Source organism: Centropristis striata, chromosome 5 (genome assembly GCF_030273125.1).
Source record: "Centropristis striata isolate RG_2023a ecotype Rhode Island chromosome 5, C.striata_1.0, whole genome shotgun sequence".
Lineage (NCBI taxonomy): Eukaryota > Metazoa > Chordata > Actinopteri > Perciformes > Serranidae > Centropristis > Centropristis striata.
In genome coordinates, this window is record NC_081521.1 from 9,438,270 (window position 1) to 9,466,223 (window position 27,954).

Genomic DNA, 27,954 nt, shown 5'->3' on the forward strand with positions numbered 1-27,954 from the left:
TAAAGCAGACCGGACCTCATACATTACTGGAGACTTCATCGATATTTAACATTTAGTTTGTAGCTTGACGAAGGCTAATGCACCTCAGGAGGTGATAGTCTCTGATAAACAAACACCTGCTCCTAATACTCGTTACAGCAGCTAGGCAGGAAACTAACTACCGGCTGGGGAAACCTTGTCTCCGTTAGCTAACTACTGACTATAAGCAGACACAAGCTGTTAGCCGACAGCTCACCGTGTCAGCATTAGCTTCCTGGTTAAAGCAGGTAGCGGGAGGTAAGATGTTGTTTTTCTCCTACTCTGTCCTACAAAGTCTAACTGCAGTAACTACATTTTTGCTCGAAATTGAGTTATAACTAAAAATGAACTCCTTGATGTCTGTTTTATCTTGTGACAAAGTTTTAAATTTCAATGTTGCTTTATTTTAGAGAAATAATGACATAAAAATTGCAGTAACTACAAAATCCAGGAAAAAAGTGAGAAAATGGTATTAAGACTAAAATATAACATTACTTTATAATATTAAGTCTAAAATAAACAAATCTTTGAATAGAGTTGTTAAACACATTAATACACTTATAACAAAATGAAAGAAGACATCAACATTACTATTCGAACCTTTTACAGCAAAACCAGAGTGCAGTAACTACATTTTTGGGGTCAAAGGTTAAATAAATCGTCATGATTTTTGAGCATAAAGATTACATCATCAATACATGTAGAAATAAGTGTCATATCATTGATCTACCTATAACCCATTTGGCTGGCCAGTTAGAAAACTTTAAAGCAGTTTTACCCTTTTGTAGGGCAGTATACATGGATCTATAACTCAATTATTACACAGGAAGCAACTTTGTGCACGATTTAATGTCATTTTGTCAACTTACTTGTGTTTTCTTGTGTGTAATTCTGTTTATACATCATTAAATATGTATAGATTAAACCAGTGGTTCTCAAACGGGGGTAAGCGTACCCCAGGGGGTACGTGAGATTTTAAAATATACATTTAAAAAGTAGCATCCAAGCAAAAATCCTTTAAAAATAATTATTTGTTAAATATTTTAGAAAAATATAAGTACAAGTTCATAAAATGAATGTTATATTCAGTAGGCTATTCGGTTTCATTCTCCTAAAAACCCAGAGTCCCCCATACCAGGATGGTTGGACCCAACCTGTCATATGCCACCTGGCATCACCTGTCAATCACTTGAAAACTCAAAGATGGAGTCGTGGTTGAAGCGTAGCAGTTATAGTTTTAAATGGTTATATGCTCACTGTTTTTACTACATTAGTTTCAATCACTACATTTTAGTGATGAGAAATATTTGCAATAAATTTAGTCATGATTATTAACATTTAAAATGTTTGAAATATTTTTTTTTTTCAAATGTTTGAATTTTTTTTGTGTTAATCAGTTCCAAAGTTTAATACTGATGGCACAGTGCTCTATTTTTAAGTCTTTTTTTTTTCCAACCAAAAATGTTTTGCCCTGGTTAGGGGGTACTTGGCTGAAAAAAAAATAGTTCTCAGGGGGAACATCACTGAAAAAAGGTTGAGAACCACTGGATTAAACTAACAAAATATAATATGTAACTTTATAGTAGTAGTGGTAGAAGGGAAGTAGTAGTAGCATTCCTAGTTGTAGTATTGTGTCTTTAATGGTATAACTATGTTAAAAACGAGTATTTCAGATTATGTAATCCAAACTGGAAAGGTGACACTGCAGGCAAAATTTAGAATACAGATAGAATCAGATATGCTTGTTTTTCATTTCATCACAGGTGAATCACAATGGCTCAGGGCATACCAGAGAAGATAATGATGAATACTGCTCTGGTAGAAGAGTTGGCAGACGTCGCAAAAGATGCAGCACTCCTGCAAGGTGTTCTCATGAGGATCCAAGAGACCCCTAACTCCTCAGAGGTAGGAAGCCAAAACATTTTGAAATGGCCTTCACAAATAATAATAATAATAATACATTTAATTTATATAGCGCTTTTCTAAACACTCAAAGACGCTTAACCCTCTATGGTATGCATTATGATACCAGTTAGGAAAAAAATGTTTGGAGTGTTTTTTTTTCTCCTTAAAACAGACTAAATAAAAATAATTTGAAGAAATTTTCTATTTATTTTTTATTTCAAAACATTTTTTGGGGAAGTTTTTTGGGGTTTGTTGCCTGTAGGCAACATTGTACCATAACGGTCCACAATAATTGAAAAAGTGTTTTTTTTTTACATAATTTATACATAATTTGAACATTATTTATTATTATATAAACATGTGTAAAAGATTCTGTGGCTTCAAAATGGTACACAACATTTTATATTTAAAACCATTATAAAAGGAACTTTTTAAAACCAGTTTATTGTACCATTGAACCAACGACCCATTGAAATGAATGTCTTGAACAGTCTAAGTTCAGTTGCATTTTAACAAGTTTCCATGATTTAATTAGAAAATAAATTGCATGAAACTATCGAAAATGAAGGTTTACTCACCTATTAGTAGGAATATATTTCTTCCAGATGGAAAAGGGCCACGAAATGACGTTTTGAGTGCTTTTTTGTGGCGCAAATGGCAAAGCTGTTTCCTTTGGAAAAGTCTGCAAAAAATGTTTCAATTTGGCCTCCTGGAGATCATGTGACAAATTAAAGCATTGCTTTCTCCGTTTATTCTGACCGATACAGTAAACAAAAACGATCTTCAGTCAGTCCTGCTCTCAACTTCAGCTCCTAAGCAAACGTACACAAAAGTATATTATAGAACATTCAAGGTTAACGAACATACACAGGGAAAAATGCAGCTTACCTCTCCCATTTACACAGACAAAAGGGGAGAGGTCAGCGCGACGGCCAAATATATAAATATATACAGGAGACAGACACACAAAAATGACGTGGGTTACAGGGGCTTAATGAAAAACATTTCACAAGCAGACTAAGGAGGATACCATGTCAGGTAAGAACTATATATACAGATTTTGAGTAATTATAATACAATAAATCACAACTGAATATTTACTCTCTTATTTGCATTACTTCTGTACAATTAGCCTTGGGGTTGGCAAGATGTCAAATGGTGTAACCACAAAAAAATTATAAATATTAAATACTTCATCCACCTACATTGTGTTTAAGTGGACTTACACATATAATTACTTCATTTTAAAAAACAAATGAAATTTTTTTGTTTGTATTTCTACATTTACACATTTTGTCAATATTGAACAGAACATATTCTAAATACAACCATTTTTTCTAAAGTTTTGACAAATTATGTTAAGTTTGTAGTGTTGCAATGTAAACAAGGATTGTATTTTTTCTCTCATTTTAGTTCACATTTATTTTCCTGTATATAATCAGATCTTTATGGGAAAAAAAGTACTGGTTACACCAACTGACACTGGGTTAGATCACGTCATTGACCCATACATAAACATACATACAATAAACTTTGGATGGAGAAGCGGCGAACAAGCAGCGCCAGCGTCCTCTCACATCCAGGAAAGAGATGCAGCCTAACATGAGGTACTCGAGTATCGAAAATATTCGATACTCGATACCATTTTTGATACCACCAGGATAAAAACAAAGACCCCAAAATTATTAACAAGAAAAATGCAACATGTAAAAATTAACAGAACCACAGGTTAAATATTCATTGCCATTAGTAAAGTAAAGAAGTGGTTACTTTAAAAGGTCTAAACTGCTACATCGCTAACATTAAATTTGTGACAGAACATGGCAGAAAGAGGCTTGCTGTTTACTTTTTTAGTTGCTTGTGTTAGTTTTAGAGCCTTGTCTATGGTGTGTTTACAAATACTTTTATGCAATATGAGTAAATAGGGTTGTCACGATACTAAAATTTTCAACTCAATACCGATACTCAGGAAAATATTCGATACTCGATACCATTTTCGATACCACAAGGATAAAAACAAAGACCCCCCAAAGTTACTTTAGTTACTTTTGACAACCCTATGAGTAAAAATAAGAAGTCAAGAGAGCCAAACAAACTGATTAAAAGCATGAGCATGAGCACCATGCATGCCTTTTGATCAGTTTGTCCTTCATCTTGGGCAGAACACATAAGCTTTTTAAAATCTACTGAAGATGTAGTGGAGAAGAGTATAACAAACATCAGTGAAAGAGACAAATAAGACAAGAACAAAAGAGAATGAAACTGCTGACCTGTCAGTGTTTGAAAATCATTTACAGCCAATTTCGACAGCATTTGTTAAAACGTAACTATAAGATGAGACAATAGACGATTGTAAACAAACGGAAAACTACCAGACCATAATTCCTTAACCTTGTTCCTGTCACTTTGAAACTGGTGGCAATAATCACCCCAAAGCCCATCAACCTCCTTTCCTTATTTGCTCTTTAACTAAAGGCTGCAGGGACACAGAAGAAGAAGCCTTTAAGGGGATACTTTGGAAAATGTCTGCAAGAATTAGATTTTTTAGTGATTGGATGGTGAGCTCTTCTGTTCTGGAAAGTGCTGAGAAACTGCCTTTTTGTCAATATACCTAGGAAAACCTTACATCCTCTGAATGCTCTAGGTCTCTAGTTGAAAATATCAGTCTGAAAAAAACATGTGTACAAGGTGTGCAAAGATACATAAATCTTTATCAGTATACTGATGATCAACAATCCAATATCATTGATGCAATTTAAAAATATTGATACATACCATCTTTAAGATATGCCCTTATTGAATTCTGCCTTTATATTGTTGTCATTTAAAAACAATACATTTATTTGCATTTAAATGTCCAGAAGAGCTAGGTAAAATGGTCAAACTATATCTTGGTTTATTTTTGTGAGTTGATATGAATGTATTTTATTGTTTGAAATGGGTATATAACTTGTATAGATTACAGGCCTCTGAACTGAAGTTGACATTGTATTGAGGGAAATGTGATATCAGCTAGTCGTATCTTGTTTTGCTAAAATAACCGTTAAAATGCATGAATAAATCAATATCCAGCAAAATTCTTTACATGCTGTAACAACTACAGGCAGACTTAAATGCAGAAGCAAGACTCAGAAAACAGGAAACTTTTGCTTACTTGTTTGGCAAAGTGAGGCAGCCAAACAGGTTATGGAGTTAGCTGGAAGGCTTGGAGGAAATATACGGTGGAGGGTGGGGGAAAGTGGATGGTGCAAAAAGAAATCGTCAAAGCATTAACTGCAAAAAAGGTGTGTCTAAAAACCAGATAAAAATACTAAATCTGAGGGAAATGATCTTGCTGCATGGACAGATAATTTACCTTGACAAAATATTCTTAAATTAAGATTATTAAATCTAGAAATAAGCATGTTGAACGCTTAAAATAAGAAAATTAACTCTTATAACAAGATAAATTATCTAACACTTCTAAATCTAAGTTTTTTATCACCGATTTTCAGTTCCATCAACCATTGGCCCAAGCTTACTTGTAATACACAACTGGTAGATACATATTCAATAAAACAGGTTTCTTTGCTTTGCCTGTCTTTGAATTTCTAAAAGATAAAAAATATAGAACAAATAGATATAAACATGTTTTTGTGTGATGTGACAGTGGGCCACAGCCAGTAAGAGAGGACATGATTCCATTCCAGTGGCTTGTTAAGCCGTTGCTGTTAAAACAGGCGTGTTCAGTGTGAAGTCATGTTAGGAATTTGTTCCGCTTTAGGGCACAGGATTTAGGACAGATTTTTTAGTAAGCCCGTGTTTGCAATTACAGGGATTTTAAGCCCAAGTGCTTGTTTTCATTCCTCACATGCCGTGTCCAGTGCTTGTGTTATGTGATGAATAGTTTTTTGGATGTCAGCATTCTTTTTCTTACATTTTACAACTTGTTTTCCAGTTGGTGACCTACGCTCCGTTCACTCTCTTCCCCACACCTGTGCCTAAGGCCGTGTTCCTCCAGGCTCTCGCCGTGCAAACTCACTACAACACGCTGGTAGACAAGATCAGCCAGGATCCAGACTTTCTGCAAGAGTCTCTAGCAAGGTAGCAAATGAGCCTGTAATAATGATGGCTGCATGGAAATGTGGCTATGCATTATATGTTTACGTAGCAGCAGAGCATGCCATGATAATAATACTCCTGCAGATCACTAAATGATTTAACCCTCTATGGTACGCATTATGATGCCAGTTAGGAAACAAAAATGTTTGCAGTGTCTTTATTTTTTTTCTTAAAATAGACTAAATTAACATAATCTGAAGAAATTTTATTATTTTTTTAAATTTTTTAAAAAAGTTTTTAGGGTTTGTTGCCCATAGGCAACATTCTACCATAACATGCACAAGTGAAAAAGAAAGTTTTTTAAAATTAATTTTAACATAACTTATTTAATAAACATGTGTAAAAGATTCAGTAGCTTCAACATGGTACAATACATAACATTTTAAATTTAAAAACATTATAAAAGGAACTTTTTAAAACTGGTTTCTTGTCTGAATGCGACCCATTGAAATTAAATGGAAATGACGTTTTGAGTGATTTTTTTGTGGCGCAAAATGGCAAAGCTGTTTACTTTGAAAAAATCTGCAAAATAGTGTTTCAATTTGGCCTCCTGGAGATCATGTGACAAATTAAATCATTGCTATTGGTTCCCTATACTCTTCTCTCTTTTTTAAAGTATCGCATCACTCAAAAACATGCATTGTAGAAATTTGACAGGCCAAAAATGGGTATGTTGCCTTCTCTGCGTCAATCTGTGACAATTTTGATTATTTTTTTAAAGGATTTTAACAGGCTGACATTCTTTCTTTATAGCACCATTTCTGTGGATGATTTCACTGCAAGGTTGTTCAAGATCCACCAACAAATCCTAAAAGAAGGACGGTCTCAGGTATGTCAGCAATTTAGAAAATGTGTCTTTGTCAATTTGTCAGATTACATTATTAATGGCGTTGTAATGAAAATAAACTGTTGTTTTAGGAGTGAGAGGCTTTGCTGTCTCGACACAAACAGAAAACTGTTTGTACTTAGTATATAATAATATATAATATAATAATATTATATATAAATTATAAAAATATTAGGAAGTTGCAAAAAAGCAAACTAGAATGAAGGGCATTCTCTCTCTATGAGAGCATCCACACACTTTGACACATATGTTGGTGTGTTTCGGTTTCTGCAGAAAAAAACAAGCCAACCAATAAAATAATAACACTTGCTCACGTGATCAGATTTTTCTGGACGTTTGCATCATAATTCTGTTCATGCCGACACATAATCCTATGGATAATGATCGAATGATCCATTGGGTCTTGCAATAAGTCAACAAACACAACAGAAAACATGTGGGGAAGTATAGCTACTACTGGCTTATGAAGGGGGGTCAACATACTTCATTGTGACCAGCTGGCTCCCTGCTGCTGCTGCTGCCTGCACATTGAAATCATGACCAGGAAAAGAGAGTCATTGTTACTTTTCATCTGCATCGGCAGAGTATCCTCAGGCTACGTGCAGATGTATTGCTTGGTCTAAATTATGTCAGAAGATAGAAAAAAAACCTGGTAAGAAAATCAACAAATCCTTACAATTCAGATGCTGGAACTAGGGAATATTTGCTAACAAGTAACAAGTAATTAATAGATTATTACAATTGTTTCAGTTTTAAATTATATGGACCAAATGGCACAGGTTTTGAGTCTGCACATAGCATAGAGTGTGCTTTGATCACAGTGTTTCCCACAGGATTTTTATGAGAGTCTGGGTGGGGGGGTCACCGAACCATCTTGTATATTCTGTAGTCGACACTGTGCTCTTATTTTGAAAGCTGAATGCGTTTAGCAAAAGGAAGTTATTCAAAACGGTTAGTCACAGTTTAGTGTGATTAAAACAACTTTAAAAGCTAATGTAAAATGCATCAATGCCCTTTGAGAGCTAAATGAGAGCAAACACCTCAGATAACAAAACAATTAAGAACTATTTTAAAGCAGAATAAGGATTATTGTATATTTTGTTTAAGGAATCTTATTTTGACAGTCTTCTTTTACATTCTGTGGTCGACACTGTGCTTTTATTTTGAAAGCTGCATTGTTTAGCGACAGGAAGTTATTCAAAACAGTTAGTCACAGTTTAGTGTGATTAAAACAACTTTAAAGGCTAATGTTAGCTCGCTGCTAACGAATGGTATAATGCAGCAGTGTGTTTAGACCTCTGACTGGCCCAGACAGGTTGATAGTATTTAGTTTGGCGCGCGCACACATACAGATCGATCATGTGGGGTCGGGACTGATACAGACAGGTAGGCATGTTTCTATATCATGTTTTGAAGCAGAGAAGTGGGAATGGCAGCTCGGTAAATTCAGTGGCCGTGTGTGAATGCGCAAGCATGTCTCAGAGGAGAACGGAGAGGTGGGTCGGGTTTAGACTGACAGACAACGACAACACAACGCAAAATAACCTTGTTTTATGAATCATGTAAAAATACTTTCAGTAGATTGAAATGTGACGTTAGCGCAGCACATGACAGATTAGATGAGGTTAGACGCCAGAGTCTAGGTAATTAATGGTGATCATTAGTAGTCTGGGTTGTCGTGGCAATTCTGACAAATTGCACTAAGTTGATGGGTGAGCTGGCCAAAAACAAAGCACTCAATACTCTGTTCGGCAAGATTTATTAGCACATTCGTATTCCATACACCGCAAAATCCCGAATGGGTCTTTTACAGTACAACAAAGTCCCGTACAACGCTCGACTTATGTCTGTTGTAGTTTCCAGCATTGATTCTTCAGTAAGCCTCAATGTGGCCCTATCTTCCTGCCCTATACATCACATCAGGACAGAGCCCACTGGTCTACATGTTCCCCTCTCTCATGGTGTTATCATTGTTAAGTTCACAGAGCCAGTTCCCACAATGCCTTGTGTCTTGAATATCAAGTAGGTCGCCGCCTACCTCATGTCCCACCATGCAGGAAACACCAAATTTCCTTCACAGGGTGTTGACTCTTTGCCTTGTTTCCAGTCTATTGTGTTAGGTCTCAATCGGTCCGACTACATGCTGGACCAGGGAGAGGATGGCTCGTCGTCTCTGAAGCAGATAGAAATCAACACCTTCGCTGCCAGTTTCGGAGGTCTCTCATCACGCACCCCAGATATACACCGGTAAGTCAGCCATTAGCACATCTCCCAGAGAGCGCTTTTAATTGTAAAGTAGCGGGTTTTTGAAGTGTGATGAATTATCAAAGTTAGTGGGGCAATTAAGTGTAAACTAGAAAAATATACATGGTAAGATTTAGCTTTTTGCAGTGAATTTGGTGTCTTCTTTCGGCAGCCACTTTCCCCATGTATGACACGCATTCCTCTCACCCACAATGTAAAACCTTTTGCAAATGATTCGTTACTTTAGTTCAAATGAATAAATACTTCAGAGTGTAAAACAAAGTACATACAGAAAGTAATGGTATATCGTTTGATCAAGTATCTTTCATCTTGCTGGACAGACACGTCCTGAAGGTTGCCGGGCAACTGGAGGACAGCCAGCGGATCCTGGACAACAACCCTGCAGTTGGTCTGGCCAGAGCTATTGCCAAAGCCTGGGAGCTCTATGGATCAGAAAGGTAGGAATAAGGCACATCCACTGAACTCAACCGGCTGTGGATCAGTTGGTAGAGTGGTCGTCTTCTGATCGGGAGGTTGGTGGTTCGATCCCCCACCATGGCAGCCTACACTGTAAAAAATGTCTGTAGATTTTACGGTGAAAAACTGCTAAACCATGACAGTAAAAGACCGTAAAATGATAAATGGGTTAATTCAGTTTCAGTAACAATGAAACACCATAAATGTATAAATCAGCCAAAACAGTATTTTTTACAGTTTTGCTTTTTGAAAAATACACCACTGTAAAATACACTGTAATATGTATTTAATGTAATATATATATATATATATATATATATATATACAAGCCACCACTGTAATTTTTGCATTTATCTTTTGTGAAAAATACTTTTTCTCACTGTTAAATGTACTAAACAGCATATCTCTCACAAAAATATACTGTAATATTTAATGGTAAAATCTTTAATTTATGTGTTTTCATTTATAAAGTATTTTCTTGTCAATTATATGGCAAAACAGCATTTCTTTTGATGGAAAAACATAAAAAACAAACAAAAAAACTGTAAAAAAAAAAAAAAAAAACGGAATTAAATGGCAATCTTAAATGTGAAATCAACAGTGCCAATATCTTTTTACTGTAATATTAAAAAAAGTTCTACCGTATTTATTACGGTAAAGTTCTGGCAACCACAGCTGCCGTTTTTTTAACGTAAAAAACAGTCGTTTTTTTTACAGTGTACATGTCGAAGTGTCCTTGAGCAAGATACTGAACCCCAAATTGCTCCTGATGCTGCGTTCATCAGTGTGAGAATGAATTCTCAATGGTGGCAGGTGGCAACAGTGTGCACTGGTAGCCTTCGCCACCAGTATGAATGTGTGTTTGAATGGGTGAATGAGCGTGGAGTGTAGTTTAAAGCACTTTGGATAAAAGCGCTATATAAGTGCACCCCATTTACCATTTACCTTTTAACACTACATGTGCTTGCTGAGTACCCACTAATCAAAAAAAAATCAAAATCAACTTTATTTATATAGCCCTTAAGACAGCGTTAGCTGATACAAAGTGCTGTACATGGCAGGACAGACCAACAATAAAAACAAAGAACAAGCAAAAACAACTAACACAAAGCGAGTCTCATGCTGGGTAAAACAAAAAACAGTAAATGAAAGTGGGTTTTAAAATTAATCTCAATTTTAAAATTAATCTTCATTTTTTAAAAAACACAAAGAACAAATAAAAACAAAAAATAAAACAGAGCAAAGGCTCATGTTGAGTTAAAAGCCAGTGAATAAAAATGGGTTTTAAGATAATGCCACATTTCTGCTGTATGGCACAGCACGGCTCTACTCAGCTCGACTTGTTTATTGGTTTTCCATTCGCAAAAGTTGAGGACAGCACTTCCAAGGGAGCTGATACTAGAATGTTGAAAAAAACACTGCAGACCTATCAGTATGTTTACATGACAATTAAAAAAAACTAATTATTGCCTTAATCTGACTATAACTGGAAAACTGAAGTGCATGTAGACGTGTTAGTCAGACTAATGTCAGAGTTCTCCAACTCTGATTAAGACACCCAGATAATGTGATTGGAATAGGGTTCCACTGGCGTATGACCCCGGAACAAAAACATCCAAGAAAGAAATTTTCAACTCGATACCGATACTCAGGAAAATATTCGATACTCGATACCACAAGGATAAAAACAAAGACCCTAAAATCTTACAGAAATATTTTTATTCACAAGAAAATTGCAACATGTAAAAATTAAAATAACCACAGGTTAAATATTTATAATAAAAAACAGTAACTGCAACTATGATAACAAGCTTCAGGTCTGAGGTAGTGCAAAAAATAAAAAAATACAACAAACAATAACAATTAGAACAATATTTTGGGGTTGTATGCTCTGTTTATTTTCATAGCTTCTGGGGACTTGGCATCATATTTTCGTTGTTGGTCAAACACAGACGGTAGAGTCGGCTGTGTGTGTTGCAGGTTGACTTTTCTCTGCTTCATTCTGGGACTTCAAGAGAGAAAATAACACTTTTCAGTCACCAGCATTTATGTTATCTTATGAACTCTATGCTTATGTATACTGACACTGTGTCAATTAACATAATATGGGCATACTACGTGCCTGATTTATTTATTTACGTTGTTTATAATCATTGATGTGCCGTCAGCCTTTAATTGCTAGCTGCGGCTAATGGCTAATAATAACACGGGCAACATTAATGCGAGCCACCGGCCACGATAACATCAGTAATAGGTCAGTTTGAAACGAAAGACATCAATACTTTTTTGAGTATCGATACTTTTGACAACCCTAGTAGCCGGTCAGTAGCGAAGGCACAAAGTGTCGAACTGAAGACAGGCTTCTGTTGCAGCCCTCTGACAGCATCCGGTGTTCTTGTTTGCCCCTCAAAAACACCATCCATCTTGTTGTTTTTGTAGTTTCATGTAGTGCCTCTATGGTGGTCAGCTGAGAATCCCAGGGGGATTCTCAGCTGTGGGGGTACTTTAGCTCTCTGAGGGGGTACTTTAGCATTATTATGGATCCAACTGCATTTCAGAACAAGACCCGCCCTGCGACTCCATGATTGGTCATGGCTGGGCAGGTTCGAAGTCATGGGGCCTTCAAACCCAGGGCCACAGGGTTGATTCCCCGCTGTGCAGCGGAGAAACATTTTTTGTTAAATTGAGTGTGGATGGGTTCGAAAATGGTAAAGGTTGTTGATCGGTTGGTTAGTTAGCAAAAGTAACATCTAAAGGGTGACGGTAACTTTAGGGTTAGGTAAACATATTATGCGTCTCCTGTTAAGGATTTAAATTTAGCTCTTTTAAATATCAGATCTCTGGTTGGCAAATCTTTCTTAATCAATGATTTTATTCACAAGCACAACCTTGATTTTATGTTTTTAACTGAAACTTGGTTAAGTCAGGATAATAGTGCAGCAGTTCTTATTGAGTCAGCCCCCCCAAATTTTAGTTTCTTCAGTGAAGCAAGAAAACATAAGAGAGGAGGTGGAGTTGCAGCGTACTCTTAACTTTAACACTTATCTGCTCTACTCTACTGCCCTTAAGTTTTAACTACACAATGTTTGACTTGTGCTTTTTATTATTTTATCTCTTTTTTTATCCTGCTGTATCTTATTTTATTTTATCCTATTTATATTTTTATTTATATTTCCCTGTTTTAATTGACTGTTTTTACTGTTTTCTATTGTGTCTTACTGTTTTTAATGTGTATGTAAAGCACTTTGAATTACCTTGTGTTGAATTGTGCTATACAAATAAACTTGCCTTGCCTTGCCTTGCCTATGATCACACAAGGTCTCATGTAGGTTTAATACCGTGGTTAGGTTAAATAATCACTTAATAAACAACTTCATGCAATCGCTGCAGTTGTGTTTTGCCAGCTTCTTCCAAAGGAGACAAGAAGAGCCAGTGCAGCGACATGACACTGTGTGACGCAGGATGTAAGATTCTGCACTGACCAATCCTAACGTCGCAGGGCGCCTCTTGCTATGAAATGCAGAGGTGATTTTTTTTTTTGCAATTGGGGTTGTACTACTTAACCAGCATCATCACAAACCATAGGCGTGTTTCCATTAGGTACTTTTCCCCTCTATTGAGCCGCAATGGGTGTGACTTGGGAGAGAGGATCTGCCCAACTTCACCGGTTAGCGGCTCAGGTAGCAGCTCAGAAAGTACCTGCCCCGGGTAGCTAGGCCTGATTCATTTGCAGACTGGTGCAAACTGGACACTGAGGGGTTAACAGCTCCTGCTCTGCTGACTGCAACGGGGAGTCGCTTTTTAAAAAAAAAAGTCTCTAGAGGGGTCTGAATAGTCGCTAAATAAGTCGCTCAGTTGGCAACACTGCTTGCCACGTCGGTCTGTTGTCACATTGGAACTCTGTTGTTTAGCTGCTACAAAAGTACCTGTATGGAAACAGAGGCCAAGGAGAACTAATTAGTGGGCGGAGCCAAAACACTTAGCTGCTTTCCAAAAAGTACTCAGTTGAAACACGTCTCATGTCTCATGTGACCTCCTTTAGGTCAGCTATTCTCAACCTTGGGGTCGGGACCCCAATTGGGGTGGCGAGATGATTTCTGGGGGTCGCCAAATCATTTTTGAAGTCAGCTCTGTCTCCACTTTGTTAAAGTGTTCATGTGTTGAACTTGTTTAGACTTTTTGGTTTGCTTTTAATTTTTCGGTCATTTTGTGTTTGTTTTAGTCATTTTGTGGTCAATTTGTGTCTTTTTTTGGTCATTTTGGGGTTTTTTTGGGTCATTTTGTGTCTTTTTTTTTCTCATTTTGTGGTCAATTTGTGTCTTTTTTGGTAATTTTGTGTCTTTTTAGTCATTTTGTGGTCATTTTGTGTCTTTTTTGGTCATTTTGTTTCTTTTTTGGTCATTTTGTGTCTTTTTTGGTCATTTTGTGTCTTTTGTTGGTCATTTTGTGTCTTTTTTTGGTCATTTTGTTTCTTTTTTGTATGATCTGAACAGTGCGTGTGAGGTTGTGTTCAGTGAGTGGGGGTCGCGGACAACATGCATGTTAAATTGGGGGTCACGACTCAAAAAGGTTGAGAACTACTGCTTTAGGTGGTCTCAGTCCAATGTGCTATTGCTCACACCTGTGTTCACACCTCTCCAAATGAATCACCTCAAGGGGGAGAATGAACCACCAGACGCCCTAATATGTTGATGTTTAAAAGTAGCAGTGAGACTGTTTTGTTGTCATTACAGAGCAATTGTCATGTTCTTGGTGGAGGACAGCCAAAGGAACATCTTTGATCAGCGATACATTGAGAATGAACTGTGGAAGAGGTATGTGAGTAGGAACAGTCAGCTGTTCCCCACTAGCTTTTGCCAACATAATTTTATAATTTTATAATAATTTCCAATAGATGCTATTTTAATGGAACAAACCTGACAAACTGGAATATGTTGATTCACATTCAGTTTCCATTATTGTGTAATGCTGTTTTTATATTTTTAATCATGTGAAAACCAAGTCCATTATCCATTTGAAATGCACAGTCAGGCAGTATTTTAATAATGTTTTTTGTAACCAGTACTCTACTGTCAATGTGTTTCAGAAACATTCCCACAACAAGAAAGCGGTTCGATGATGTTTATAAAACTGGGTCCCTCGATCAGGACAAGAAGCTTTTTGTGTAAGTCGGTTTCTCTAAACAGTGTTTTATTCATAAATTAAAGTAATACGTTATCCATAGGTTTTATATACAATATGATTATGATCAGTTGTACTTATCTTGCATTTTTGCTCCTCTCTTTTCAGTGATGGCAACGAGGTTGCAGTGGTGTACTTCAGGTGTGGCTACATGCCTCAGAACTACACTTCTGAACAGGTCTTCATTTCAATCTTTATTTCTTGATCTAATCATTTTACTTACTGAGTGATGTGAAGTGCAGTCAAGATGGGAAGCTTTGCAGACACTTTAAGAGTTGGAGAGCTACATTAAGGAGTAAAATCTGTTTGCTTGTAGGTTTGCCAAAGAGACAGACACAACTTTTCTTTTTTCTTTGCTGTCAGACATTGATCATTCCGCCAGTTCACATCCAATTCTCTCATTAGGTTATTTTGGACTTTAAGAACAAGAGTTTATTAATTAATGGAGAGCTGTTCAGTTGTCAGGCATATACTGACGACTGATTTTGGTTTTACCATTTTGAATGCTTTGATGTGTATACTTTGCAGCTGTATTATTAAGCAATTATTAATTATTATTATTAGCTCACGAGGGTAAGGGACGTTGTTCTGCCCGACACAAAGCCCGGACATATTCCAATTTAAACCGTGTCTATTAACAAAAATCCTCCATAAAACATTGTTTTTACAAAGAAATAGGCCCCTCTGCTGGCAGTTGCTATGGAACTTACTTTTCTGCTGCCCTGGTAGTTTATCCTAACATAGCTTACCAGTTTAGCCTTATCACCGCAGTGAATCCAACTTCATAACCTGATTGACTGTGTTATTAATAAATCAGCAATGTTTGAGGGCCGACACTACGCAGTAGTACTTAATCATATATCGATATAGTTCAATTTTTCGATATAGTTCAATTTTTTTTCCTTTCTTTATATATAAATGCTGCCCTTACTAGGGTTTGTCATATTTAGTTATTTTGTAATGTTCGTTATTCATTTGTCATATAAATATATTTATTTCAGAAAAAGATTGGCATTTAAATGTGCATTTTAAGGAGCTTTGATTAAAAAAATTGACTCCTGTTGTTTTACAGTATTTATGTTCACTTAAATCAGTAGTTCTCAACCTTTTTGAGTCGCGACCCCAAATTTAACATGCATGTTGTCCGCGACCCCCGCTCACTGAACACAATCTCACAGTTCAGATCATACAACCTCAGTTGATACAATTAATTTTGGACAAATAATGAAGCAGACAACAACTAAAACATCTCTCTGACCAAAATGACCAAAAATTACATAAAATTAAGCAAAAAAGGACTCAAATTGACCACAAAAAGACACAAATTGACCAAAAAAGACACAAAATAACCAAAAAAAAGACATAAAATGACCAAAAAAAGGAAACAAAATGACCAAAAAAGACACAAATTGACCACAAAATTATCAAAAAAAAAGACAAAATGACCAAAAAAACACACAAAATGACTAAAAAAACAAACAAAATGACCAAAAAAAAAAACATGAAATGACCAAAAAGACTAAAACACATTAACACATGAACACTTTAACACAGTGGAGACAGAGCTGACTTCCAAAATGATTTGGCGACCCCCAGAAATCATCTTGTGACCCCAGTTGGGGTCGGGACCCCAAGATTGAGAATGGCTGACTTAAATAAATGGTTTCAATAAAACTACTTGTGACATGTCACATTTGACTGACTGAACATTTTCTCTCACTTTGAGATAAAAAGTATTGGGATACATATCATATATTGATATTCAGCCTAAATATATCGGGATATGACTTTTGGTCCATATCGCCCAGCCCTACCGCCTACTGCATGGTGTTATAATGTATTTAGGCGTCTTAATCCAGTTGTATGGAATCATCAGCGTGTTAAATAAAGCATGTTAAATATTTTTTTTTTAAATTGTAGACTTGGGATGCTCGTCTCCTGATGGAGCGCTCTCAGGCTGTGAAATGTCCAGATATCAGCACTCACCTGGCCGGCACCAAGAAGGTCCAGCAGGTGCTCGCCAGACCTGGAGTTCTGGAGAAGTTCTTCCCCGACCAGCCCCAAGTAGTGGAGCAGATCAGAGCAACATTCGCTGGACTCTACACGCTGGACATGGTGAGGAAATAACACATGCTACAATCCATTTGTATATAAGAAACACATGAGTACATCATAAGTATAAACATGAAATTAATAAATAAAGTTTTATTTTGTTCAAATGAACTCATGTTGAAGGAGCAGGGTTGACTCTTCGTAAATTTGAGATATAACTACATCACTCTTTCACAAGACTGTCCCAACTATCAGTGCCTCAGCTCCACCTTGTGGCACTCATGTTAATCTACAATATTAAAAACGTAGTAAATGTAATTAGCCAAAAATAAGGACACTAAAAAGTATTAAAAAGTAATAAACGTCATCTGACAAGGTATAATATTTTCGAACCATCCGCCGCCAAGAAAAAGATTCAAAATCACATTTTATGTTGGACTAAAGCAGTGGTCCCCATCCCCCGGTCCGTGGGTCAATTGGTACCGGGCCGCACAATAAATAATTAATTATTTCCGTTTTATTTATTAACTGAGTATGAACGGTCTTTTATTTTGAAAAAACGTTTATTTTGAAAAATTACTGGATTTCCGGTGACCTGGGCGCGAAAATGTAACCCACAAACTAGCAAAATGAGTAAGAAACAGATGTCTTTGGAGAGTTTCTTTGCGAAGGGGAAAAGGCCCAGTGAAGAGACAGAAGAGCAAACGACTTCTAAGAAAAAGAAGGCTTTTAACAGACAATACCAGGAGTCCTACTTGAAATACGGATTCATCGCGGCAGGTGATTCGCATGTACCAAGCCCGCTCTGCATAATATGCGGCGACCGGCTTGCTAATGAGGCAATGAAGCCGTCAAAACTGCTTCGCCACTTGGAGACCAGGCACCCTGGATTAAAAGACAAACCCCTGGATTATTTTGAAAGAAAAAAACAGGAACACGAGGGACAGAAGAAATTACTGAGGGCCACCACATCAGTAAATGCGAATGCACTGAGAGCATCATACTTGGTGGCTAACCGTATTGCTAAGGCTAAAAAGCCATTCACTATCGGTGAAGAATTGATCTTGCCTTCCGCTAAAGACATTTGCCGTGAACTTCTCGGAGAGGCTGCTGTTACAAAGATAGCACAGGTGCCTCTGTCGGCTAGCACCGTGACTCGGCGCATTGAGGAAATAGCCGAAGACATAGAGACACAACTGTTGGAGAGGATTGAAAAATCACCGTGGTACGCCCTCCAGGTTGACGAATCTACAGATGTTGACAACAAGGCAATACTACTTGTTTATGTGCGATATCTTTATCAGGAGGATGTGCATGAGGACATGTTATGTGCACTGTCGTTAGCAACCAACACCACAGCCGCAGAACTGTTCAAGTCGCTAGATGGTTATATGTCAGGAAAACTGAAATGGGCCTTTTGTGTCGGCATATGTACAGATGGAGCTGCTGCCATGACCGGACGGCTGTCCGGTTTAACTGCTCGGATTAAGGAGGTTGCGCCTGAGTGTGAATCTACACATTGTATCATTCACAGGGAAATGCTGGCAAGCCGAAAAATGCCACCGGAATTGAACAGCGTATTGAATGATGTCGTTAAAGTAATTAACCACGTCAAAGCACACGCCCTTAACTCGCGCCTGTTTGAGCAGCTTTGTGAGGAGATGGACGCGGAGCACAGGCGCCTTATCTTATACACAGAAATAAGATGGTTATCCAGAGGGAAATCGCTGGCTAGAGTGTTTGAATTACGAGAGCCGCTGCAAAGATTTCTCTCAGAAAAGAAGTCACCGCTGGCAGCACATTTCAGTGACGAGGAATGGGTTGCAAAACTGGCTTACCTGTGCGACATATTTAACCTGCTCAATGAACTCAATCTGTCACTTCAAGGAAAAATGACAACGGTCTTCAAGTTGGCAGATAAAGTAGCTGCATTTAAAGCCAAGTTGGATTTGTGGGGACGGCGCGTGAACAGAGGCATATTGGACATGTTTCAAACATTAGCGGGGATTTTGGGTGAGACAGAGCCTGAACCTTCATTCTCCCAGCTGGTGCACGATCACCTGTCTTTGCTTTTAAAGGAGTTCGAGCGCTACTTCCCAACCACAAAGGACCCACGAATTGGCAAGGAATGGATCCGCGACCCATTTGTCAATAAACCAGGTGAATCTAGCATGTCTATGCAAGAAGAAGATAAACTGCTGGAGATCGCAAATGACGGCGGCCTTAAAAGTACGTTCGAGACAACAACTCTGCCGGTGTTCTGGATTAAAGTCATGGCAGAATACCCTGAGATCGCCACCACAGCACTGAAAACCCTGTTGCCATTTCCGACATCCTATCTGTGTGAATCGGGGTTTTCCGCAGTGACGGCAACCAAAACAAAACAACGGAGTAGACTGAACATCAGCAACACACTTCGGGTGTCATTGTCTCCCATCACTCCCAGATGGGACCGTCTTGTTGCAGAAAAACAAGCTCAGGGCTCCCATTGATTTGGCGTTATGGTGAGTTAAATTTTTCATGCACTTTATATTTGTTTTTGTCGCGTATCTGTGTCTTATTTTGAAGGCATGTTTATACGTTACCATAGCGACCAGAGTCCGACAGCTTGTGAGTCTTAACGGGCATACAAACTTGCAGAAGCCTGGTCTGACGGTTCAAACTGGCAACAATATAACCGCCCGGGCCGTGGTAAAACTGTCAAGCGTTGACCGGTCCGCGGTAATAAAAAGGTTGGGGACCACTGGACTAAAGGACTAAAAAAAGACACAAAATGACCAAAAAAAAGACACAAAATGACTAAAAAAAGACACAAAATTACCAAAAAAAGACACAAAACGACCAAAAAAGACACCAAAAGACACAAAATTACCAAAAAAAGACACAAAATGACTTACAAAGACATGAAAAGAATTCAAAAATGGACAAAATAGCCCAAGACTCCATAGAGTTAAGTTGTTAACCCATTTCTTGTTCCCTGAAAAAGGCCTACTTGTATAATTCTGAAATGTACATTATTTTTCAGTTTTGGTTAAGCTTACCTTTTTTTATTTACCTCTGGCAGTTCACCACTTACCTTTGTACCCTTTCAAGCTGTTCATTTGACTTGAACTGCTTGAATTTCAATAAAAAACTGGAAAAATTGGGGTGTTCTAAAACTTTTGACCGGTAGTGTATACATATATATATATATATATATATATATATATATATATATATATATATATATATATACAAAAAGATAATTCTCACTGTACTGCACTTTCAAAATAAAAAAAGTAATTGTGCAGAAAAATTAGAAATGTCATTGTGATACAAAAATAATTGTTATTGTTAGTAAGTCTCATTGTCACAATCAATGTTTTTGTATCTTCCAAATATACTTCAATGAGATTTTAAAATAAGCTAAAATAAAGGTTTTGAATGCTTAAATATCATCTTTGCTGTTTTTTAGCTGCTGCTATATTATGCCCGTCGCTACTTCAGAATACGGGACTGTTTTATTTTTTTAACTGCCAGGATATCAAACACTAGAGATGTTATAACAGCACTCTGTTAGCATCACTGGAGTTTCTGAGTGAGGTTTCACCATAGACTGTATATGGGTCAGACTGCCTGTTAGAGCTAATGCTAGCTAACATTACTGGAAGAGAACAAAGCACACTGCGGCCAGTCAGCCTCCACTTGTTTCCACGGTGCTTGTATTTACTAAGCATTACGGTAAGAGCGTGTTAGACCCGCCTTCAAAATAAAAGCAAACACATGTAGCTTTCAAATAAGAGCACATGGATGTGTTAACAGAGTCCACCACAGAATTTACAAGAAGGCTGTCCCTTAACCTTTATTCTCCTTTACTCCTCCCGAAACTTTAGATGTAAAGCTTCTTTTGCAGTCGAGTGTCATTTTCTATACTTTCTAAATTCCTGATTGATATTTACATGCGCTCCCCATCCAGAGGACAAATAACCCTTACAGAAAAGTTTTTAAAAAAATCAATCAGTTACTTTATAATAAGTTACCCCCTACACTGCAGTTAAAAATGTTGGCGCTACAGTCGCAGATCAATTTCGTGTTGGTATTAAAAAATATTCTGAAGGTATTAAAATGTATTAAAATCAACTTAAGTGTTTCCATATATACTCTGTAATAGGATATATTTTAAGTAAGTAAAATTGTTGCTGCATAATGCTATTTTGATGATACGTCCTAGCATGTTTTCTTTCCTTCTTTTATTTCTTTGTTGCTGTCTTTAGGGACCAGAGGGTGACAAAACGGTTGCAATGGCTTTGGCTGCACCAGACCGGTTTGTTCTGAAGCCTCAACGAGAGGGAGGAGGTACGATGCAGCAAACATCTTAAGTATTGATGCTGATAGGTCTGTGTGGTGTCTGTGATGCATGGATTGAAATTCAAAAGGAAACCTCAAAATAAACAATTTGTGTAGCACAAACAATTCAAATAGTCACTTCTGATGAAATGTATTCTCCCCTTGCTGCAAATCCTTAATCTACCGCCACAATTCTGTGAAAACCTGTTACTATTCAGAAGCCCCGCAGACGGGCCGGGGGAATGATACGCTGCATTTATTTTCCCGGAGGCCGTAGCGGGCTACTAAATACAATGATATCATATGAAACTATGAGATCTAAGGAATCTATAGAGGCATGTTAGGATACCATGTCGGGAAGTTGTTGAAAAATGCTGCAAAGTTAGGCTATTTTGACGATTTTTAAATCGGTCATGTGACCTCTGACGTCATGCTATCTCAATGAAAATAGGCTCTCTGTGTTCCCACAGGTCTCCTCTTTACATACATGCCATTACATTAGATACTTTATGCTGCTAACATGCAGTTGAAGGCAAAAACCACATAGCTTTTCTCATGTAGTACAAATGTTCCATTTACGCCCACTTTATTTGAATATTTGTGCACACTGAGGTCCCTAAACAGGCTCTGAATATTGATGTAATACTCTGGAGGGTTTTTTATGACCATTTTTATCCATTCTCGGTATGAATAAAATTGCATTATTGAGCAACAAATGTGTGTAACAAATCTGGTATCAACCATAGACTGTATAAATAAGGTATCAACCCAAAAATTGCTGCAACAACTTCACACACACACAGTTGAACCTGGACTGGACTTTAGAATGCGTCCACTAATGTTATGACACTTTATTCACCATAATAGGCTTCAATAAATAAATTATTCATTCATTAAGTCATTTTAATTATACATTTTGACCAGAACAAGAGCTTCATCTCAAATTAATCTTCAGGTTCACATCTTCCAGATTATGTTCACCACTTCTATGTGACATTTATTGTTGACCTGCTATCTCCCCCTGAACATCCACTGCCCACAACCACCAAAAAGCTCTTTGAATAGGTTAAACCAGAGGTGTCAAACTCTGGCCCTTGGGCCAAATTTGGCCCGCAGTATAATTATATTTGGCCCGAGAGGAAATACCAAATGACAACCAGAGCTGGGCCGCCGGTATTATACAGCGCAAATAATACTAAAAATCCCAGAATGCTCTGCTGGTGTTTTGGCTTGAACACAGTAGATCAGTGTGTAGCAAACTGAGCAACAATTAAAGTTGTCTTTATGCACTTTTTCTTGCTAGTCCAAGGCATGGGCTTGAATGGTTGCACATTCATTGAAGGATAGTATTATTAGTCATTTGGTTTATTATTGTTATTTTATTCTAAACATTTATTTTTAGCTTGTGGAAAAAAGATTACTGTTAAATTTAAATTTAAAGAAGGACGCATATAAAATAAAGGGACATACGATTTTTATTTAAATTTTATTGAAGAAATGAATGCCATTGATGCGTTTGTTTGTTTTATTTGATATTCGATTTTGCATGTTTGCAATATTAAGTTATATCAAGCTTTGCTTGTTCCATTTCGTTTGAACTTGTTTAGGTCAATTTTTTCAATAAATATCAATGTTGGCCCGCGACTTTGTCCAAGTTTTACATTTTGGCCCACTGTGTATTTGAGTTTGACACCCCTGGGTTAAACCCAGAGCGTATTCCATGGTCATGTATAATTTTCAAATGTGTCATTATCTTTCAGGCAACAACATCTATGGGTCAGAGATCTGCCAGGTCCTGGAGGGAGTGAAGGAGAGCACAGAGAGGATGGCCTATATTCTGATGGATAAAGTCCATCCCACCCCCATACACAACTACCTGCTGAGACGAGACGCTCCTCTTAAAATCACTAACTGCCTCAGTGAACTGGGAGCGTTTGGAACATACGTCAGGTGTGTAATCTAAATGGTTTTATTGGTGCAGAATGCATTTTTGTTATGAGAAGATGGAATCTTTAAATGAAAAGTTTTGAGTCTGCTGCCCCCAAGTGGACAAAACAAGTCATGTATTGCAGGCTAAACCAATAAATGCAACCTACAGTCATGGAAAAAATGATTAGACCAGCATTGTTTTCTTCAATTTCTTGTTCATTTTAATGCCTGGTACAACTAAAGGTACATTTGTTTGGACAAATATAATGATAACAACAAAAGTAGATGATAAAAGTTTAATTTAAGAGCTGATATCTAGACGTTTTCTTGATAATGATTTTGGTTATTATCAAGAAACCATGGAAAATATTTTTTATTTTCTTATTTTTGGTTTTATTTATTTATTTAATATTTGCTTTGTTTTTGTATATTTTGACTATATAATTTAGGTGTTAATATTTCTTCTGTACTAATCTCTGGATGTATTGTATAAAATTATATGTGCTCTGACAGCTAATATAATCATGCATCCAAGGAAAATCCAATAAAAATAATTTTAAAAGAAAACCATGTTAAATGTCCAGATATCAGTTCTTTAATTAAAATCTAATTATATTTGTCCAAACAAATTAAAATGAACAAGAAACTGAAGAGAACAAGGGTCTAATTATTTTTTCTATAACTGTAGGTTTAAAATCAAGTCACAATATCAGTCAGGTGAGGGAGTACTGCCCTACAAAGTCTAACTGCAGTAACTACATATTTGGTCAAAATTGAGTTATAACTAAAATGAACTCCTTGATGTCTGTTTTATCTTGTAACACAGTTTTAGAATTAAATTTTGCTTTATTTCAGAGAAATAATGATATAAAAACCACAAAATCCAGCTCAAAACCAAGCAGTAATTGCACTTACCACAGTCTGCTTTGGATATATATATTAATTTAAACATAAAAATGATAGAAATTAAATAATAAATTATTATTATTAATTAAGTTTATTTGAAAGGGAAATTATTATCTAGATCAGTGATTCCCAACCTTTTTCCTTTTTCTCCCCTCCCCCCTCTTTAGGGGCTAGCTCGCCAAGTTTTTGCCGCACAGTGATGTGACACATATCTTTGAAATCAGCGTAGTTTCTGCTTTCACAGGACACCACGTTTGTGTGGACTTTCGGTTTTAAGAGGTTAAATTTAAATTACTTGCTTTTGAAAAAAGCAGACATTCAAACTTGCATGAAGCCTTGCCACGTGTTGTGAGCTTGTAGATTGCCTTTTTTCTAATTTATAGGTATAGATGTATATATTTAACCCATTAGATTTATTACACCCCTTAAAATCAAGAGGGCTTCGCGACCCCCCGTGGATGTTTGGCGCCCCCGGTTGGGAATCACTGATCTAGATATCGATGAAGTAAAAAAGTGAGATAAAATGATATTAAGACTAAAATATAACATTTCTTAATAATATTAAGCCTAAATTACACAAATCTTTGAATAGAGTTGTTAAACACTTTTAAATACACTTACACAAAATCAATTTGAGAATGTTAATTTAATGAAAACTAAATATAAAAGCTGAAAGAAGACAACAACATTGTAGTTACTCCACTCTGTTTATCATTACTATTAGAACCTTTTACAGGAAAACCAGAGTGAAGTAACAACATTTCTGGGGTCAAAGGTCAAATAAATCGTCCTGATTTTTGAGCATAATAATTAAATCATCAATACATGTAGAAATAAATGTCATATCACTTATCTGCATGTAACCAATATGGCTGGCCAGTTAAAACACGTTAAAAGTCTTTAAAGCAGTTTTTCTCAGTTTAACCCTTTGCGTAGTTTCTGCAGTTAGACTTTGTAGGGCAGAATACTTTAATCGTGTTATTTCAACATGAAACTTTTTTTTTTCTTACAGACAAGGTGAAGACATGGTGTTGAACGAGTGTGTGGGTCACCTGCTGCGGACCAAGAGTTCACAACACTCAGACGGAGGCGTAGCAGCAGGAGTGGCTGTGCTGGACAATCCTCTACTCGTCTGAGGATTTAAACTCCCTGATCCTAGCGGAGCTTTCAACCAAAAGCATGGACAAGGATGAAATCAAGGGTCACACTTTTGCAGCTGGAAAAAAAAAGATGCTGCGCAAATGTGCGTCCCACACTGGACAGAAATAGAAACAGAGCAGGCTGAAGGTGATAGCTCACTCCTCCAGGGTTCCTCCTGCTGCTACAGGTGAAGCAGGAGACTAATGGTGTTATCTCTAGTGTAGCTGAGGTTATTTGCAGAGATTACTGGGGATGCTGGTGTATCTGCAGATATACACTACTGGTCAAAAGTTTTAGAACACACCAACTTTTCCAGAATTTAATTGAAAATGATGCAGTTTAATGTCTCAGTGTACTCTGAAATTAATGCACATTTGCAACATTTAAAATTCTTTATTGAGCATGATAGTGTTTTGAAAGTAAAAAAAAAGATTCAAAATCACATTTTATGTTGGACTAAAGGACTAAAAAAAGTCACAAAATGACCAAAAAAAGACACAAAATGACTAAAAAAAGACATAAAATTACCAAAGAAAAAGACACAAAATGACTTACAAAGACATGAAAAGAATTCAAAAATGGACAAAATAGCCCAAGACTCCATAGAGTTAAGTTGTTAACCCATTTCTTGTTCCCTAAAAAAGGCCTACTTGTATAATTCTGAAATGTACATTATTTTTCAGTTTTGGTTAAGCTTACCTTTTTTTATTTACCTCTGGCAGTTCACCACTTACCTTTGTAGCCTTTCAAGCTGTTCATTTGACTTGAACTGCTTGGATTTCAATAAAAAACTGGAAAAATTGGGGTGTTCTAAAACTTTTGACCGGTAGTGTACGTCTTTCTGACTGCTATTATCAGCTTCATATGATGACATTTATCTGATGAAGAATCCAACTGATACTGGGTTAATATAGGATGACACCGATACAGGTTTTAAGAGGGAAGAAATTCACTGATTACTGATGGGTTTAATTGATTTTTAAACTAGGATGATTTTTTGAGGAATGGGCTTTTTCTATGTGGATGTGTGTGTGGGGTGATTTTGCACAGATGTGACTATGCAGAGGTGCTCAGAAAGCTGCTTCCATAGACAAATAACTTCATTAAACATTATTATACATTATTGTAAATTAGATCAGCCAATTCTAGAAACAAAAATAATACAAATATAATGGAGCTGCAACAATAATTCGATTCATCGAACAATAATCGATTATTAAATTAATCGTCAACTATTTTGATAATCGAATAATTAGTTTGAGCAGTTTTTTAAAGACAATAAGTCCAAATTCTCTGATTTCAGCTTCTTCAATGTGAATATTTCTGGTTTCTTTGTTCCTTTATGACAATAAACTGAATATCTCTTTGGTTTGTGGACAAAACAAGAGATTTGAGGACGTCATTTTATGGTTTGGGAAACACTCATTGATATTTTTCAACATTTTATTGACCAAACAACTAATCGATTAATCGTTTAAATAGTCGACAGATTAATAGATAATAAAAATAATCGTTAGTTGCAGCCCTAAAATAAAAGAAATAGCGAAATAAATATAGCTAAAGTGCAGTTTGACTGCACTGGGAATGTAATCCGACCAGATTAGAGGAAATGAGCCAAAACGCAGATAATAGCATAAAGATGAAATTTGTGTCCTTCATTCTCATTCTGTGGGCTACCACTGAGCTAAAGCTAATTTGTCATTGCAGAATTATTAACATATTGCCCAAAATAACTTAATATTTACCTTTTGAGGTAGAAGTAGATGGTTGTAGGAGCATCAAGGCTCTTCTCTGATTCTTCAGCTGTCTGATCGAAACATGTCGGAAATAATGAATTAACACATTGTTGACCAGTGGTGGAAAGTAACTAAGTACATTCACTCAAGTACTGTACTTAAGTATCATTTTGAGGTACTTGTACTTTACTTGAGTATTTCCATTTTATGTAACTTTATACTTATACTTCACTACATTTTGAGACAAATATTGTACTTTTTACTCCACTACATTTAGCTGACCGCTTTAGTTACTTTTCACATCAATATTTAACATAAAAAATACATTTAAAGTGATTTGACTTATTTTTTTATTTTTATTAAACCTTATATTAAGTAGTTAAAATGAGTCAAACATACTCAGTTTGTGCTCAGTTCCATGTTGCTTTGTTTATTTCTGTGTTTACATTTTTCACCGGCAACTTTTCAATCAATAAGAAGTAATCATGCGAGTAGATTTCCAGCCCTCCAGATCTTTTTATTTTATTTGGTCCACTTAAATTCACTGTGAAAGCAAAACCAGACTAAATACAAAATAAACCAAATGTAACGTCTGATTTGGATGAATCAAACAGACTTGGGTTGTGAAAGGGACCTAAATCACACAAATCATTTTTTCTAGATTATACAGGAGCATCTCAATGAATTAGAATATCATAGAAAGTTTATTTATGTCAGTAATTCAATTCAAAAAGTGGAAATAACACATTATATAGATCCATTACACACAGAAAGACAGATTATTTACACTAAGACAATGTTTGTCTTAGTGTAAATACAAACATTGCATTACAAGTTTTCTGACATTTTATGTTTAGAGATGCAAATGAGGCGTGAACTCGTTAAATATGCAGTAATTTAGATATATTTGCAAGACATAAATCTGAACATCGGCAAATTTCAAAGCTTTGATTTTATTTTGTTATTATATTAGATTCAAAATACTGTCAAAAGCCATGAAAAAAATCATGTTTTTATGAAAAAAAAAGTTGTATAAATCATGGTTTGAATGATTGAATATACAGGTGCATCTCATTAAATTAGAATATCATA

General features: G+C 36.4%; 1 protein-coding gene across 1 annotated transcript; it reads left to right on the forward strand.

Moving 5' to 3' along the window:
- On the forward strand, positions 1–26,515 carry LOC131971168 (glutathione synthetase-like). Its single transcript, XM_059332491.1, has 13 exons — positions 1–276; positions 1,782–1,923; positions 5,861–6,006; positions 6,778–6,853; positions 8,979–9,118; positions 9,457–9,573; positions 14,326–14,406; positions 14,679–14,756; positions 14,882–14,951; positions 16,694–16,888; positions 21,079–21,160; positions 22,912–23,101; positions 24,999–26,515. Exons 2-13 carry the CDS (start codon positions 1,792–1,794, stop codon positions 25,120–25,122), a joined length of 1,431 nt encoding a protein of 476 aa, XP_059188474.1. The 5' UTR covers positions 1–276; positions 1,782–1,791; the 3' UTR covers positions 25,123–26,515.
- Positions 26,516–27,954: the final 1,439 nt, after the last annotated feature.

Coding starts and splice junctions, on each gene's coding strand:
- LOC131971168 (XM_059332491.1), top strand. CDS start 1,792: ATGGCTCAGGGCATACCAGAGAAGATAATGATGAATACTGCTCTGGTA. Junction 1,924..5,860: donor AGACCCCTAACTCCTCAGAG/GTAGGAAGCCAA, acceptor CTTGTTTTCCAG/TTGGTGACCTACGCTCCGTT. Junction 6,007..6,777: donor CTGCAAGAGTCTCTAGCAAG/GTAGCAAATGAG, acceptor CTTTCTTTATAG/CACCATTTCTGTGGATGATT.